We start from the raw sequence: 18,056 nt of genomic DNA, 5'->3' as shown, positions 1-18,056 counted from the left end.
TGTACTTGTTTGTTTATTATTTGCTGCTGGTTAACACGAAAAAAAATGAAATAGCTTTTTTTACTGATGACATCACACTTCCAAAGTTCCGCAAACCTTCTCGAAGTTAATTCAAAATAACAAAATCAAAACCCAAAATCTATTAGAAACTCGAAATCTATAAAAAGAAAGAAATCGAAGTTATCAAAAGCAAAATCATTATGAACCCCCAGACGAAACCTGGTGCCAGCGTTTATATAATCTTTCTCAGTCTCACACTCAACTCAGATTCTGCGCTTAAGCCCTTTCTCCAGTATACAAATTTTACAAAACAATTTGGAGGAACTTTGATATTTAGACTTCCGTTATCGATATCGAGACTTATCCCCCCTTTTATATTTGCTATATTGCATGTTTTAGAGGGTTTTGAGAACAGAAATTAAGTCTTGTTTCATAAATACGGGCCCACATGTTCCAGAACTATCAGCTTTTCTTCTGGAACGTGCGAAATCCGCCAGCATGTCTTCTGTCAAACCACGGACGTAGAGCATCATGATCGATGTTAGGGTTAGGGACACTGTGGACAAGTCTCTGATTGCTATCGAGTCGTGGTGCCTGGCGTCAGATTTAATCAAGTTTAATAAAAACATCTCAATTAGAACAACCCAGCAACGTAAACGTTTGGCTACCAGTATCCATCGATCTAGAAGATAATGAAACTAGAATAGGATAACAAATTGATTGGTAAACTGCTGTGCGAAAGTAGCGTCAGTTTGATCGTAACATTGATTACATATATAAATCACATGTACGTAGGTGATGAAAATATGTATTCTGTCTCTCATTTGGTTTTAACAATTTCCAAGACATATGTCTACTAAAAATCATACAGGTTCGGGGAAAGAATTTGCCTGCTGCATCCAAATATATTTAGTCGTAAGAGGCGACCAATAGGAGGCCCCTCGCAGATTCGGGGTTTTTGTTCTCCCTTCTGCTAAGGGGACATCAAAGACAACCTACCATAATCTGCAGCCTCCACTGTAACAATCGAGATATACATATATCTTTTTCTCATTTCTCTACGCTTTCTTTTCGCTTGTTTCCTCCCTGGTACTCGTCTTCACAGTGCCATGGCTGTTCCGAGGACGTTGTTTGAAGGTGACGGAACAATAAATAAACACTTCATCAGACTGTGTTACTGGTTACAAACCGGTACCAGCAGCATTTGCCAAACTTCTGGCAATGATACAACTGTATAATAGCAATGTGGAACCAGTTCTCCTGCGTGCTGGCGTGTCATTGAAAGTGACATAAAAAAGGTTTAAGTCTTCCATAATAGCTGTGTACGTAAGATCAATACAATTATGTGGCCAAATAAAATAAGCAATAGAGCCTGCTGAGGAAAAGGAAAAACAACGACGGATGGGATGGCTTGGGCATGTTTTGAGAATGACACAAAACAGAATTACCAGAGTTGCTTTACACTGGGCACCACCTGCCAAGAGAAAAGTAGTCAGAGGACAATAACATCAGAATTAGAAGAAATGGGATATCCTATGGGCCAAGCTCAGTTCATTGCCAAGGACAGGGGTAGCAGGCGGCAAACTGTTGACAGAACGCCATACCCAGATCTTAGTTGACGTTGCTTTATGAGATATTGCATTTTTGAAAGGTTATGACGGGGTCAAGGTAAGCGTAACCGTATTATACAGATGAACTGTGAATTTCTTAAACTTCTAATTTTTACTTAGGGCAATTTTGAACAAGCTATCAAAGAATCATATAAACTTTCTTGGTCCTCATAAATAAACCGAAATGGCCTTTCTTGATTTTTTGCAATTTTATATTTGTTTACTATCCCACAGAAATGCCAAACTAGGGGACAGTAATTAAATGTTGACATGATGGATGGAAGAATAGTAAACAGTTTATTTTCCAAGTCTATTTAAATGTTTATCTATCTCTTTTACATTACTTAGTTGTCTGGATACTTTTCTGCAGATCTAAGGAATGTGTGTGTTAAATTTAAGTTTGAAATCAATGGTTACAACTGGGTGTTTGACGTCCTGCTAACATTTAATATGATAATTAGTATCAGTTCTGGAGTAAGATCTTTGATTCTTTTGAATGCATGTACTGACAAACACAAGTCTAAAAAATTTGTAAATCATTTTATTATTTTTTTCGTTCCTAAAATGATGTCAGTATTTTACGGTATCATCTGTAGAAAGCAAACAGGTTTGATTAACGCTAACAATTATGTTTGACTCCATACAACTACTGATTTGAAACCTGATTTCTTGCGGCAATCCAGCAGATCAATACTGAATTAACAAGTGTTGCTAGATCAATTAAAAGTCTGAGATGTCCATCATGCATGATTGCAAGTTATTGAAAGCTATTCATTTTGTTGTCCAGTTCATTTCGGAAAAGAAAGCTATATGGGTCTTGTAATCCTCGTTGAACAATACTAACCCAATCCCAAACCAAACCGTAGACTGTTTTCATTGAAATTGTTCAACTGCTCAGCATGAGACGTCATGATCATTTTTTAACAGACTGATTTACCAATCAGAATATTTCAATAAACAAAATAATGTCCCTTGACAAACATATAAGAGTAATATCAGATACAAAAAAAAAAAACGATGAAATCTGTCTAGTTAGAGTTTTGCATTATCGCAACAGCTAAGTAAAGAAAGATCCAAAATATCCCAATATTGCCGACAGATGTTTTTTGATATTTTTAAAACATCCGAATGCAGATGACATATAGATGAGTGATATAATATCGCCAGTATTTGATACGCAAATATTTCAGGAGTGCTTTGAAAACAACGCGCCAAGTCATATCCATTTCGGGAGGGTTCAATATGAGGTTAGGGCAACTTAGGGGATACCGGGCAAGTTCGTCTCCGGGGTAAATCCGGCCACTCCTGATATGTATGGTCTTGAGCAAATATTTATAACTTTGAGGATCTTAGTAGAGCAGTTCACTGGACAGGATATTCACACGAAAATAATGGCGGGAACACTACATGTATACTGTTAGATTACTAAAAGCGAGATGTTTTGGGGTGAGAGTGGAAAGAAAATCATGACCTTAATTTTCTCTATTTTTGCAAAGTTTCTGTAAACCGAGTTGCTACTTATTTAGGTCATACATGTAAGACACCGACAGCTTCACATGTTGGTATACATAAAAGGTTAGCATATAGTTGCGTACTCTATGATATACGGATTTATTGAAATATCAATCTGGGGCAGGTTCGACCCATGCCCATCTTCGCTGGCCAAGGGTTACGATCCGGTAAGAGAAGATAAGTTAAATGTTATTTAAAGTCGGTGGGCATTTTAAAAACAAATAACATAAGCTCTATATAGCTTTTGACCGACATACACGTTACAACTTATAAAGACACTCACACTTGGTATATTAAATTTGGGCAATACAAATATCATATAAGATAAAACACTTCAGATTTCGAGCTATTTTTGGTATAGGCACATACATTTAGTATATTTTAAAACACATCAGATTTCATGTGATATAGTCAATAAATTAGTACTGATCTGATAAAATACATTTCAAAATTGAGATAGCGCAGGTGTGTAGAGGTTGAGGTTTCATTTGCAGGTTGAACATTTGCATTGTGTACCGTTCCAGGAGATATTATAGATTTTGAAGTGAGTGAAGTTATTTGTTGTCCTACATGTGTTGGGTAGATTGTTCCAAAGGCAGGCTGCTGTGTATCTGAAGATTTCATGCCGTATGTAGTGGTTCTAAATTGTGGAATGTTAATATGTTGGTGTATCTGAAACTGTAGTTTTGGGGTTTAGGTGTGACAATGTTGTGGAGGCTTGAGGGTACGGTTGTGTGTATAATTTTGTTTTTCTATTGCTATTTGTCTCATTCTTCTAATTTTTAAAGTAGGTATGTGTGCCCGGGTCAACAGGTCATCGTAAACCTGGGAAAGTCATCATAGATAAATCTGAGTGTCCTATACTGAATTTTCTCTATTTTTGTATCATTTGCTTCAGTGCCGAAGTGCCAGGAGAATGGGCAGAAGTTAAAGTGAGAAAGAATAAAGGTGTGGAATATTGTGAGTTAATAAGTCTGTTTATCTATAGGTGTGTTCTAATTCTGAAAAGTACATTTAGTTGCTGTGAGGCATTTCTGCAAATGTTTTTGATGTGCAGGTCGAAAGAGAGCCGAAAATCTATATCAACACCTATAGTAGTTTTGCACTGTCTACACGTGTAATAGATGTGTCATTGATAAGAGATATTTTGTGACCGGGTCTTTTTTTTATGGCTAGTGCTTGAAAGTCAGTGTTTGCTTTCATTTTGTTTATGTCGAACCAGTGTATGAGATTTTTTTGTGTCTTATTCTAGTGAAGATATAAGTTTGTTAAGATTTGAGGATGATTGTGATAGGGTATTGTTGTCAGCATAGTTATATAGTTGGCAGTGTTGTACAGAGAGGTACATGCCATTTATAAATATGTTGAATGGAATGGACCGAGGATTAAGCCTTGGTGTACAACCTTTTTGATACTGCTCCAGCTGCTGAAAGAGGTTTAGATTTTAATTTGTTGAGTTATGTCAGTTAAATAGTTTTCTACTAAATTTAGTGAAGGTTTGGAAAGACCATAGGCTGATAATTTATCAAGTAGAATTGCATGTGTTAGGCTGTGAAATGCTTCTGATAGATCCATTAAAAAAGCAGCTTTATACTTATTTTCATCTAATTCTTTTCCAGTCTTCAATATTTTTTTATTCATAAAAAATAAATAAAAATGCGTTCCGGTCTTCCTACTGAGTGGGTGGATCGTACCGGATCGTAACCCTTGGCTAGCGAAGATGGCTCGTGCCATACACCGGAAGACATGAATATTGGCGGGAAAATATAACGTTGCATGCTTTATGACGTCATAATTAAGCTAATTACAACGTGGGCCTATCTTACCCCAGACATCCTGTCCGAACTTACACCAAGGCGGTCGTATCTTCCGACAGTAAAAAGTTAAATAATTCTTCAAATACGGACGTTTTGGTATGGTTTTATAAAAGGCGAATATCTCTTCCGAATGGTTTTAACAATTAAATGCCATACTGCCCAATGGGCAGAACTTGTCCCTGTCTATCCAATATGGGACAGTCACATTGAATGAAAATCTCACAGGCTGGCATGGGTTTGGGGAGGGATGATGAGATTTATGAGATTTAGCTCCCCCGCCCCNCTTGTTTGTGAGAGGAAAGTCATCAATTTTTGAGAAAACGACGTAATTTTCTCACACAAACCAATGACGTAACAATCAATACCTGCTCCCAAGAGAAGATAACTCTGCAATACGCAAAGACGGAATATAAATCCTATATAAATTTAAATGGAACAATTTCGGGTATAAATCCTGGCGGACCTGCAAATGTGTATGCAGGCCTTGCAATGCTTTCTCAAGACTCGCCTGAAAGCAGCATCAGATTACTAGGTCCGACCTTATTTAATAAACGAACAACAGTGGTCCGATCGGTTTGACCGTTTAAATGAAAACGGCCCAGCAGGTGTTACTATAATCACGGACTTAGATATCTATTCTAATTCCGTGCTATAATTTCCACTACGAAATTGAATGCCCGAAACGCAATACGGAAATGACGACACGTTGTACATGCACATTTCGATCAAGATAATAGAGTCCTAGCTGTACTTTTTCCGGAAGTACGTCACGAAAATGGACGCTGATGACGATGTGTGGAGCCACCTTAAATTATGTAGAAAACAGTATTTTCGGATGTGTGCCCGCTGACTATGTGTCACTTATTTCATATAAGTTCCAAGCAAAAATTGTTCTTGTAAGATGATTTAGCAACTATGATGTGATTCGATGGTGTTTTTAAAATTTCCAGCTATTTTATGTTTGATTTACCTCCCTTTAGCGGAAAGCGGAAGTGAAACAATTCACAAACATGGCCGCCACTATAGATGTAGCTCATGTGATAACATGGTCTATTCTGATCTCATTAGGTAAGTAGTTAGTGTATTGTCATTGTAATGATATCAGAATAGCACTAAAGGAATATGTTATGCAGGACATATCACCAAATGTTGCTATAACCTGTTCTTATCTGAAATTTAGTTAAATCCTTCCGGGGTGTTCTGATGTATTGTATTGAGTCATGAGACAGATTATGCTTACTTTGTTGACATAAATAAATAATTCTTTTCTTGCATCAAACCCATCATCTCATGAAATCTTAACTTACATGCGTAACAATGTCAATAAAACCATAAGATGTGACCAAAGGTACAGGCACATCAAGTTAATTTTAGGCTTCGTGACTCATACATCTCTAGGGTGTGTTATAATCAATAAGGTTTAGATCTTATTAATTTCGCTTTCGGTGCCCGTGATTTGAAAGTTTAACAAAAATATCTCCCCCTCTCACCACACGGAGAAAAAGCTAATCAGTTTAATAACTTTTAATTGTGAAACCAGAATTGTGTATGTCATTCCTCAAAAGGTGGCGTGTAATATATTGTCATTTTCAACAGTGTCTCTGTTGCTTTAGCAGAAGTTTTGGCTTGATAATGCTTATAGAAATTGGCATACAAATATTAATTACAGCTGATTATTGTTGATGTATTGGTGTGGCATATTTTGATTATCTTGTATTATTTGTCATAATTTGTTACGAAAAAGAGACATTTTTTTGCTGGCAATGGTCAGTATTCAATATTAGTGGACACAGGAATTGCTGCCTCTATATCCACATCAATATAATTTGAAATTCTTTGTGGAAAACATAAAATAAGTCTATATATAAGACGCTGTATGATCATACTTCAACTCAAGATATTTCCAGAATTCAACCAAGTTTTTCTCAAAGTCAAACTCTTTCTTTCCTAGAACTCTTTATCCCAGAGTGGAATAAACTGTCTCCTGATCTGGTGACTTCAGAATCTCTTGACACCTTTAAAACTACACTACACTCTCTAAATCATTAGCATTTCATACACAAATCTACACATCCTTCTTTGCCATGCACACACTCTAGATCTCACAATGCAACCTTACATTGACATAATCTTCAATATGATGAAGTAGGTCAATTACTTGGTAGACGTATGTAACGAGATGAAATAACATGTCGTGTTGTTGATATAATCACATTCTTATTTTTTTGCCATTCTAGTGTGTGGTGTAAGAGTAAGCAACAAGACCTACGTGGAGATCGATGGTGTGTCAGCCTGCTTCAGACGATTTAACGCCACACATCAAATTGGATGCAATTGTAAGAGGATGAACCAACATGGCGTTACTGATCATAGAACTTATGTACCTCCAATTCTACCAGCAATATCATGTACCTCCAATTCTACCAGCAATATCAGTTTCAAAGGCAGTTATTTATATATCAAATATATGTATCAATGATTTTTGGAACATAGATATATGTGAGTCGTGGACTGATGGACTGGACTCACTTTATTTCTTAGTAATGGGATTCATTAAAATCTCAAAAATGATGTTCAGGACACGCCTGTGAAAAAAATCTTTCAAAATTATTGAAAACTTACTTTTCTTTACTGACTTTCATATATATGTGACGATTTAGAGACTTCAACTAATAGTGTAATGAAGTATTGATGGACTTCAGTTGTTGAAGTCACAAATACCTAAAGCACATTTCTTTGGTATTAGACTCAGAAGCCTGTGGCCACTTATCATGGGAAGTTAACAAGTGATCGATAAACTTGTATAGTTAATACCTAATGAATAACAGACAGTTGTGAAAAAAATACTTTTAATTTGTTAAGATCATAAAGAGTCAAGATTAAAAGCCTGAATACTGAAATCAAGTTATACAATAATTTTCAACATCATGTTCTGAAGATATGTGATATTCCTACAGGAACAAAAATGGTCTAAGACTCATATGTTTGAGTTCCAAAAAATAAAAATCATGGATTTAAGTTTAAGAGATGGAGAAACTTATAGTAGCTTTAGCAAAATTGTAGTTTTTTTATGAATTCTTATGGTGTATTCTATTGAATTGTGTATACACGTGTATTTAGACAATAACAGTGAAGGAATTTTTAAGAATTAAAAATGTATGTTACAGCTAAAGCATCAGGGGATGTTGGAGTTGTTTACTATGTGGAGACTGAAGAGGATATCAACTATATCATCAAAACAGCTAACCAGGCCCCATACGCCATCCTGATGGGTCCTATACTGTTTACACTGTAAGTTATAACCTACACTGACAGGGCTCATACAGGTTTACATTGTAAACCCTCCAGACACACAATAAAACAGCTAAGCAGGCACCATACGCCATCCTGATGGGTCCTATACTGTTTACACTAAGTTAGAATCTACACTGACAGGGCTCATACAGGTTTACATTGTAAACCCTCCAGACAAACAATAAAACAGCTAACCAGGCACCATACGCCATCCTGATGGGTCCTATACTGTTTACCCTGTAAGTTAGAACCATCAAAGACAGGGCTCATACATCAGGTTAGCATTGTAAATCCTCTAGACACGTTTCACTAACCAGGCACCGTACACCATCTTTTGATTTGCATATATATACCAAGCTGGAGTTGCACTCACCATGCATGTTGGAACAGATACGAGTGGACTAAATTCAAGAAAAGAAAAATTAAAACAGTAATGGTGTGGAGTGGGAAAAGTTATTCTGTAAAATATGTCTCTGTGTTATATAAATTGTCCTTTGAATACATAAAAAGTTTTCAAAAAATCAGAAACAACAGAATCCTAAAAATATCTTAGGTATATTAAAACATATTCAAATCATTGCACGATATATTGTTGTCACCATGAATCACACATAAAGCTGATATTTACAGGACAAATGTGCAGAGTCTATGGAACTCGGGGAAGATCAGCGGAATGATGGTCATACACTTGGACAAAACTCCAATACCAGACACGTTCTCTCCCGATAACGCCTGCCCCAGTGACCAGTATGGTAAGAACTATAAAGGGCCAGTCGGAGCAATTATAGATAAACATTTTAGATGCTGACTTGTCCCTCAGAAAAGCCTGTTCCTGTGACAGAGTTCTTTCTTAGTATGTTCAAAATCAACGCCTTCAATCCTTTAGTCGTGAAAAGTCTAGCAAAATATGTTATTTATGAAAAGTTCTTTTTTACACATCCAATAAAATGTTTTATGTGACGTTTCGATGACTAGTACGATATGTACACTGTCACCTTCATCAGACAAATGACGAAGCATATGCACACAAAGGTGTAAAATGTGTACGAGTTGTCCACAAAATCGATGTCAATTTCGGCTACGTTGTAAGCGTATGTACAGTAGTTGTAATATATGTACCGAAATGACTTGATTCATCTACAATTGTTTAATACTTGGTCATAGATATGCAAGAGTCTCGATTTAGAACTGGCCCACTGCAGCGTATCCAGATGGCTTCCTTTATCTGCCTCTTGAACAGATTGCTCTCTCTCTGTCCAAATCTTTGGAGTTATCCAAGTCAATCACCTCGATTTTGTGGACAACTTGTACACATTTTACACCTTTGTATGCATAGGCTTCACTGATCATTTGTCTGATGAAGGTGACAGTGTACATATCGTACTAGTCATCGAAACGTCACATAGAACATTCTATTGGTTGTGTAAAAAAGAACTTTTCATAATTCATACTTACCAACATGAAGAAAATGTTTAGAAAAAATAAAAATAAAAATGTTAATGATAATTATATTTACTCCTTTCATTCTCTGATTTATTTTTGTATTGCCTGCACAGTTTATGTGACTAGATGTTTCAGGATCACTCCACAAGAGTGGTGTATATAAATAAAAACTTCATTTATTTTGCTACAATTATGAAACAAGTTATTTCAACTTATATTAATCACTCTTGTTGGCCCGGATGTTAGAGCGGGGGAGGGGGGGGGTCTTAATGTGGGAGGAAACCGGAGTGCCTGGAGAAAGCCCACATCCAATCGGGGAATCAATCCCTGGCTGCCATGGTGAAATGCCAGTGCGCTATCCACTGCACAACCCGACCATATGAGTGGTGTCATCGTCAACAAAAAGATTTCAATGTGATAACTACCAAAGTAATGGGTTTTTTCATGAAACTCCTTACAAATTCTATAAACCACAATTTTTCTCAAGTCACTTTGTTAATAAAAGTAGTTTTTTTCAATTTTCTCTTTGACTACATATTCATAAGGAACATGATGATGTTTTTCATTTCTTACTGAATTTGAAAACTGATTGAGTTGGTCATTTTATTGAAGGATGTGAAATCGGTCACTTTTTTGAGATCCCTGGATTAACTCATTCACCCCTTAGGACACATTTGAACTCTTCCGACTAGTTCATTGTGAAATTTCAGGGGTTAATGAGTTGAAGGTACTATGTAACTCAGGTAACAAATCAGTAACTCTCTATCCACTATGTGTTGTAGGTCTCTACCACGGGAACTCTGACTACGGCAGCTGTACAAAGGGCCAATGGAACCCACACGGCAACAGCATGATGTTCCAGGATTATGCCTTTCCCATCTTTATCTTGAAGAACGAGACGGAAGTGGACTATCTTATACATGATGTAATTATTGGCCAATCAAGTATTCAATCAATGTGTTAATTACATGTTGTATTCATAGATTCATATCAAGGATACTTAACTCATTCATCCCTGAAATTTCACAATGGACTCTCCAACCTTTGAATTGGAAGAGTTCAAATGTGCCTTCAGGGGCTACTGAGTTGTTATCTGTTGATAGGACAACATTAAACCCTTTACAACTACAACCAACATATCAAGGATGAAACGGATTGAAAAAACAAATGGATGTGAAATGTTGTTATAGTAAATATCTGAATCATATGGAGATGTTTTCTGTATTATTTTAACTTGAAGCTTTTATTTGGTACTGCCTGTTTATCGCTCGAGCTGACCTATAGCCAATCTGGTTTTTCAAATGCTTTTGACTTCACAGCCAATGAGCTGTCTAAACTCTAATTCAGGTTGTCAGATACTCCAGACATCATGGACAACCATGGATGCTTAACTTTCTAAACTTTGCAATTGACAGAGCCTGTCGGGCACTGCAGATTGTAGGCGCAGAACAGAGTAGACAGAAGAATGTGATCAATATCTGTCTGAAAACATTAACGCTGTAATTATCATTAGTATAATAATAATCTGTTTTCAGTGCTTTGAGAAGTTCAACAAGCCACTCGCCAAGGGACATCCGAGGGACTATCCTCTCTGTGCTGTAGAGTTGAAGGTAAGACTTGGAATGAGACCTTCAGCTTAAATGTATTCTTTGAATATAAAAGAAAACAAATTTTTCGTTTGCTTCAAATTTAGGATTACTTTGTATCCTTAAATTTTAAAATTATTTTCAATACAGGGATACCGAAATAGATTAGATAAAAATAAATTTCAGCATTTTCAGCGGAAAAAGTACCTGCGCAAATTATACAGGTTTTTACAGTGGTTAAAGTGCTGTAGTTAGAGGATTGCCAAAATAAACATTTTGAGATACATTGAGAATCCAGTCTTACATGTATCAGGCAGGAGTTGGATAAGTATGTGACATAATGTATTGTTTATTACTGGTTAAAATGGTTAAGTTTGATTAAGAATAACTTCAATATTCTTGAATTTAATTTTTGAATAATTTTCAATAATAGGGATAAAAAGAGTGGTACAAATATAAATTGAATTAAACAAAAAACATATATAATTTTAACATCAGTTTTGTAATATTTTATGGAATTTAGTCCTCTGAAACAATTTGATGTTGATAAAATGATTTTGTGCTTTAACTCATACATCAAAATATTTCTGACAATAGCAGCCCTGGAGGTTTCTGAAGTCATAAATTCCATGATGTTTATGTTTCCTCTTTACATGTACTGGGTCCAATGCCTTTGTGACCTATGCACCTCGTAAGACAGTGTCTGAGGCCACCAGTTCCATGATCTATGTCGTTTATTTACCTACAGGACAGTATGTCTGGGTCCAAGGATACCGTGACCTGTGTCCGGCGTAACAGCATGCAGGTCAGTCTTAATCCCGAGACGTACTGCGACCCCCTTGGTGATAACAATATAGTGGCGCCCCTAAAAGCCATACCCAGTACAGAGGACTACCCACCCAAGTCGGTCATTGTGGCAGCTGCTAGGGTAAGAATACTGTTATATGTTTATCTGGGATGGGATTGGCACAGCTTATTTATAATATCCAATGACTATTATATTTATATAAGTATAATATTGAAGTATCTAGGAGTCACTTTGTGTGGATCATGAATTCCCAGGGAGGATCTAGTGAAGGAAGATGGACAATATTCACTCATTACCCTGGTGAGGCCAAGATACAGCACAGATTGACCTGTAATTTCTGTAACCAATTTGAGTTATCTCCCCTATATTATTGACTTGCACATTGATATATGTTTTGAATAGAAGTTGTATCTTGTTTTAACTTTCATTTCACTATAAATTATAATATATATATATACTGTTACATACAAATGCATGCAGGGAAGAACTGATATAGGCTTAGCCTGTTGTTTGATCCTATTCATATACACCATCATGAATAAAATTTGTTGAAATGAAATCTGAGATGAGATGTGTTGTCCGGCTGGCCAGCTGGCAGGGTAACACCAGTATTTCGTCAGAAACAGAGTTTTATTGCATTTTCACCTGCATCCACCAAACTTGTTTTTCACCACTGATTTGTGGGTTCGAGGCTGCATTATATATGGATGGCGAACATGAATGTGTGCGGGCATGTATGTGTGTAAATGTGCGTGCTGCATACATGGATACAGAACATGTCCATCATTGACTATTTGACTTGTTTATCAGCCTGAATCCCCCTCCGTTCATCTGTCTTCTCATCCTCTCTCCCTCTTTCTCCCACTGTCTCTCTATTTAAGTGTGTCACAACCTCAGGAGGTGTACAGTATATCTGTGTCTGTTGGTCAGACAAAAATAACATTTTCGATGTTTGGGAAAAAATTCTTTAAAATTTTTGGAAAAAAGTCAAATGATATTTCATGTCATTAGCAAAATTCCAGAAAAAATACACTGCCTCTGAGTGTAAGAAAAAAAAGTGTCTCCTACACGATATTACCAAGAAAAAACATAGGTTTGTTCACTGCCTGGTAGTCTCAGTCAGGCTGGCGGTGGAATTCACTTTGCTAACCTCACTACACGTATATACATTTAATACCACAAATTGACAGAATCATTTGTTTTCCTACCCAGATGGACACTTTTTCCATGTTTGAAAACGAGTATCCTGGAGCGGACAGTCACGTAACAGGAATTGTGGGACTACTTGCTGCGGCGGAGGCCATTGGTAAAGTGAAGGAGCGCATCGTCAACAACACAAATTCAAAGGACATCCTATTTGCTTTCTTCCAGGGTGTGAGTATATACCATTATTACAGGGCACTGGTGGTGTTTTTTCTCCTGAAACTCTGGCTTTCCTCCACCACCAAAACCTGGCATGCCTTAAATGAACATAGCTGTTAATAGGATGTAAAACACAAACAAACCAAACCAAATGTCTAGTCATTGTAAATAATAATTTAGTCTTGGAACTTTTAAGATAATTTTGTTACACATTTCTGTTTTATTGACTAGTTTTACCTTATTAAGAAGACCTTTGACTGCCAGTGTTATGGACTATTTTTGCTGATCTTATTTGACTACCTATATTATGGACTTTGTTTGCCTGATTCAGGAGGCCTTTGACTACATCGGTAGCAGCCGTGTCGTGTATGACATGGTGAACAAGAAGTTTCCTGAGGAGCCAGTATCAGGAGAGACACACATCCACCCAATCGACCTCCACCATATCTCTCACTTTGTGGAGGTCAACCAGCTTGGTCAGCGTGACAACGGTAAACTGTGGATACACACTGACCCGATCAGCTTCAGCAGCAATAAGACTATTTCTGACGAGGTGAGCTTCCTTTGTAACACAATCTATTTGTTAATGGATTAAAGAGCTTCATAATAAATATATTTTGTCTTGATTTTTAGAAAAATCTAATTTATATCTCTTTAAGTAGTGACACACTCAGCTAAGTAAAGTTAATGGTGTTCTGTACATGTCATCCTATTTATGTGACTTTCTTCCCAACACTACGCTATGTGATTCATTGTCGGAATGTGGAGTTGAATTTGACTCAACTTTCGCTGGTTTAACCCTTTCACCACTGTAGACCATAATGGACTCATCGATATTAATGCATGGTAGAGTCTACTAAAGTTACCTAAGGGTGAAAAGGTTAATCACTTATATATGCCGTTGAATCTATCAACTGGATCAAGAGTGAAGGTTCTGTAGAAGAAAGTCATGTCTAACATTAATATATCAAATGTAATAAACAGATCTAGAAATTTTCCTAAATAATTTTCTGGGTTAAGAGATAGCAGTTTTAGTTTTTCCTATCACATTCATGTATGATGAGTTTTGTTATTTTTTTTGCAAATGAACATGATCAAATTTTTTCATACTTTTGAATTCTATGTCTTATGAGTAGTTCATCTCAAAAACGTAAAAACTTCATATAATGATTTAGAGTTGGTTAATTAGTCTTATGAGTAGTGAAACTCAAAAACGTAAAAACTTCAAATAATGTAAATAGAGTTGGTTAATTAGATCTAACTAATGTTTGTAGGTTGATGACATGATAAAGAAAATCACAGATATAGGAGGAACAGTAGACTTAAACTTAGGTAGAGCAGACTCCTCCAAGCCTCTGCCTCCGTCGTCTGTTCAGCGATTTCTCAAGAAGAGAAAATTCCCAGCAATCGTCATAACGGACCACCAAGCCAGCTACACCAACAAGTATGTCAGAAGCTTGTTAAAAAATATACAACAGAAGTTAATCTCTCCTAAATCCTGTCTTGTATACTAGATAATGGGGGAGGGAGTCTTTGAAATTTGTTCTATTGTACTAGAAAACAGGGAAGGAAGACACGGATGTTTTTTGTAGTTTGTTTGACAACAAGGAAGAGAGTCTGATATATTGTCCAGTATAACTAGACAAAGGGACGGTTGGGTAGCACAGTGGATAACTTGCTTACCTTTCACCAAGGGGACTGGGGTTTGATTCCCCGATTGGACGTGAAAAGGTATTGGGTCACCTGCCTGACCAATTGAGTTTTCTCTGGGTACTCTAGTTTTTCTCACATAAAGATCGCAAGTAGGTTAGCATCTGGGCCAGCAAGAGTGATTTAATATAAGTTGCATGAACTTGTTTCATATTTTATATTTTTTCCAGTTTGTGAGAGAACAAGGAAGGGAGTTTCTGATACCTTTTCAAGTATATTTAGACAATGTGGAAGGGATATCCCATGTCTTGTTCAGATTCTAGACCATACTAGGGAAACAGATATATAGAGAGCCTAGTATGAATTAAATGTTTCAACGATTTTTAATCTAAAGATAAAATATTACATTTATCTTAAAGTGTAAAACTTTAACGTTCTCATTTTCTAACAGTTGTACATCTCTATGTTATTTTATTACCTATTCGACTGTAAGGTACTTATAAATACTAACAGATTTGGTTCAGTAAAATGACTCAGATATATACTACATGTAATTAGGGTGTTGTTAAGTTTTAATTAATTGTGCAGTATAATTATGTTATTTATCTGTAATTGGAAGGTCAGTTCAATAAGTATTATAATAAATACTTCATGATCAGCTTGTTATCAAAAATATAAAACAAAGTAAAAAAAACACCAACAGTTGTACATCTCCAAGGTTTGTGTGGATTTCTTACAGATGAACACTGTGTTTACAACTTGTATTTAATTTACTGTATCTAAATATAAAGCTGAATTGACTCATGACCCTGTGCTGTAGGTACTACAACAGTAGATTTGACCGTCCAGTGACGATCAAGGCTAACTCCACAGATTATGATACAATCACAGAGCAGGCCAAACAGCTCACTAAGGTCGCCACCACTCTGGCAAGGTCACTCTTCCTCCTGGCAACGGGCGAAAACGATACTGACATCAACGCTGATGTAACAAAAGTATGTAAAACATCATGTGATTGGCTGTATGTAACAAGATATTTGATTGGCTGTATTAACAACAAAGTTGATTTGCTATATGTAACAAGATATTTGATTGGCTGTTTGTAACAAGACTTTTAATTTGCTGTTTCAACAACAAAGTTGATTGGCTGTATTAACAACAAAGTTGATTAGCTGTATGTAACAAGTTATTTGATTGGCTGTATTAACAACAAAGTTGATTGGCTGTATGTAACAAGATATTTGATTGGCTGTATTAACAACAAAGTTGATTTGCTGTATTGTAACAACACATTTGATTGGCATATTGGCCATCAAGATGGAATTGCATACCAATGGTTAAGTAGACATTATGAGAGCTGCTAGTTAAAAGAAATGTTGTTTGATATCATTTATTTATATACATAATGTAAATCATTTATTTATTGTGTCCTGGGCCTTTTATTCCATTTTTAGGTCACCTGAGCTTTTAGCTCAAGTGACCTATTGCTATCCGTTGTCGTCCGCCGTCTGTTAACATTTTACATTTTCAACGTAAGCTGAAATATTGGCAAAGGAATATCATTGATACTTCATGGGAATATTACTGACATCTCCCTGACCAAGTGATGTTATTTTTCGGGTCGATCATAAATCCAATATGGCCGCCATGGCCGCCATTTTGAAAAACTATTTCAAACTTAAAGTCTAGTTCTACAGAGCCGATTTAACTGAAACTTGGTAGGAATGATCGACTCATGGTCCCGACAAAGTGTTGTTATTTTTCGTGCTGACCAAAAATCAAATATGGCCATGATGTCACGGCCGCCATTTTGAAAAAAGACTAATTAAAACTTAAAATCAAGTTCTAATAGGCTGATTTAATTGAAACTCGGTCTAGGAATGATCAGCTCATGGTCCTGACAAACTTAAGTTAACGTTTTACTTAACTATTTTTTACTCAAATTGGTACATATTTCAACAACAAATATAAATACTGTAGGACTCAGGTGACCGTTAAGGCCCATGGGCCTATTGTCTATAATTTTACATAAAAAGGGCATTCCAATTTTGATATCGACTAAAACATGCTGAAAAGGCTAGAATAAGTATATGCATTGCAAATGTGTTTTTAATGAATAGAGTCTAAAAAGGGTCAGTGATATCCAAAATAACAAGTACGACATCATGATGTCCAAACATGAGTCATGGCATCCATAGCCTACATGAATGCCTTCTAAATGCTGTGGGGTTATATAATATTGTCTAATACTCCTGTTAAAACTTTCATGTTTTATATTTTGTGATTTTTTCCTCCACAGGTGAATCACATGCTGTACTGTTTCCTGACCAACAAAAGCTGTGACCTTTTCCAGGAAATCATCGACAAAGATAACCTGAACTCATTATGTAGGTAGTGTTCCTTGTCATGTCTCATACATATAACCTGAAACTCATTATATAGGCAGTGTTCCTTGTCATGTCTCATACATATAACCTTGACTCACTATATAGGCAGTGTTCCTTGTCATGTCCTGGACTCATTATATATATATCACTGTAGTCTGTGGTGTATTCAATAGATTGAAGCAGAAATATATCAATATTTTGTAATACTAATACAAGTCTGGAATTGTTCTCTCCTTCTGTCTTTAACCCTTTCACCCCTATGTAACTTTAGTAGACTCTTCCATGCATTGATCTGGATGAGTCCATTATGGTCTACAGTAGAGAAAGGGTTAAACGTATCAGTGACTTGTTGGTCAATGTCTATCAATGTTATCTGGCAGTTCAATCTTAACTTCTTTGTTATTTATACAAACAGTAAGATCAAATATCAAACCAGGATTTCACACCATTAGTGTACTGCAGTTTATTAAAAAGATAACTTTTCATTCCCTATTAATGAGTGAAATAAACATTATTGTCTGAAGAAAACCCAACATAGTCAAGATACTAAATAATGAATAATTAAAGAATAATATTAACATTGTTTG

The 18,056-nt window shown here is 36.1% G+C and overlaps 1 protein-coding gene across 2 annotated transcripts in view; it reads left to right on the top strand.

The window, feature by feature from the left end:
* The first annotated feature begins 5,932 nt into the window (after positions 1–5,932).
* The window catches only part of LOC110449068 (nicastrin-like), a 31,972-nt gene continuing 19,848 nt past the window's right edge, over positions 5,933–18,056 (top strand). For both annotated transcript variants that reach the window (XM_021495656.1, XM_021495655.1), the window contains exons 1-12: positions 5,933–6,007; positions 7,177–7,275; positions 8,107–8,230; positions 8,864–8,985; positions 10,459–10,601; positions 11,212–11,286; positions 12,011–12,190; positions 13,283–13,444; positions 13,764–13,985; positions 14,707–14,876; positions 15,903–16,077; positions 17,382–17,469. In XM_021495656.1, the coding sequence (XP_021351331.1) occupies positions 5,950–6,007; positions 7,177–7,275; positions 8,107–8,230; positions 8,864–8,985; positions 10,459–10,601; positions 11,212–11,286; positions 12,011–12,190; positions 13,283–13,444; positions 13,764–13,985; positions 14,707–14,876; positions 15,903–16,077; positions 17,382–17,469 (1,618 nt within the window). In that variant the 5' untranslated portion in view covers positions 5,933–5,949. The remainder of the gene's footprint in view (positions 6,008–7,176; positions 7,276–8,106; positions 8,231–8,863; positions 8,986–10,458; positions 10,602–11,211; positions 11,287–12,010; positions 12,191–13,282; positions 13,445–13,763; positions 13,986–14,706; positions 14,877–15,902; positions 16,078–17,381; positions 17,470–18,056) is intronic.

This window comes from Mizuhopecten yessoensis, unplaced genomic scaffold (genome assembly GCF_002113885.1).
Source record: "Mizuhopecten yessoensis strain PY_sf001 unplaced genomic scaffold, ASM211388v2 scaffold4477, whole genome shotgun sequence".
Classification (NCBI taxonomy): Eukaryota; Metazoa; Mollusca; class Bivalvia; order Pectinida; family Pectinidae; genus Mizuhopecten; species Mizuhopecten yessoensis.
The sequence above is the reverse complement of the archived record's forward strand: the minus strand, read 5'-3'. Positions and strand labels throughout refer to the sequence as shown.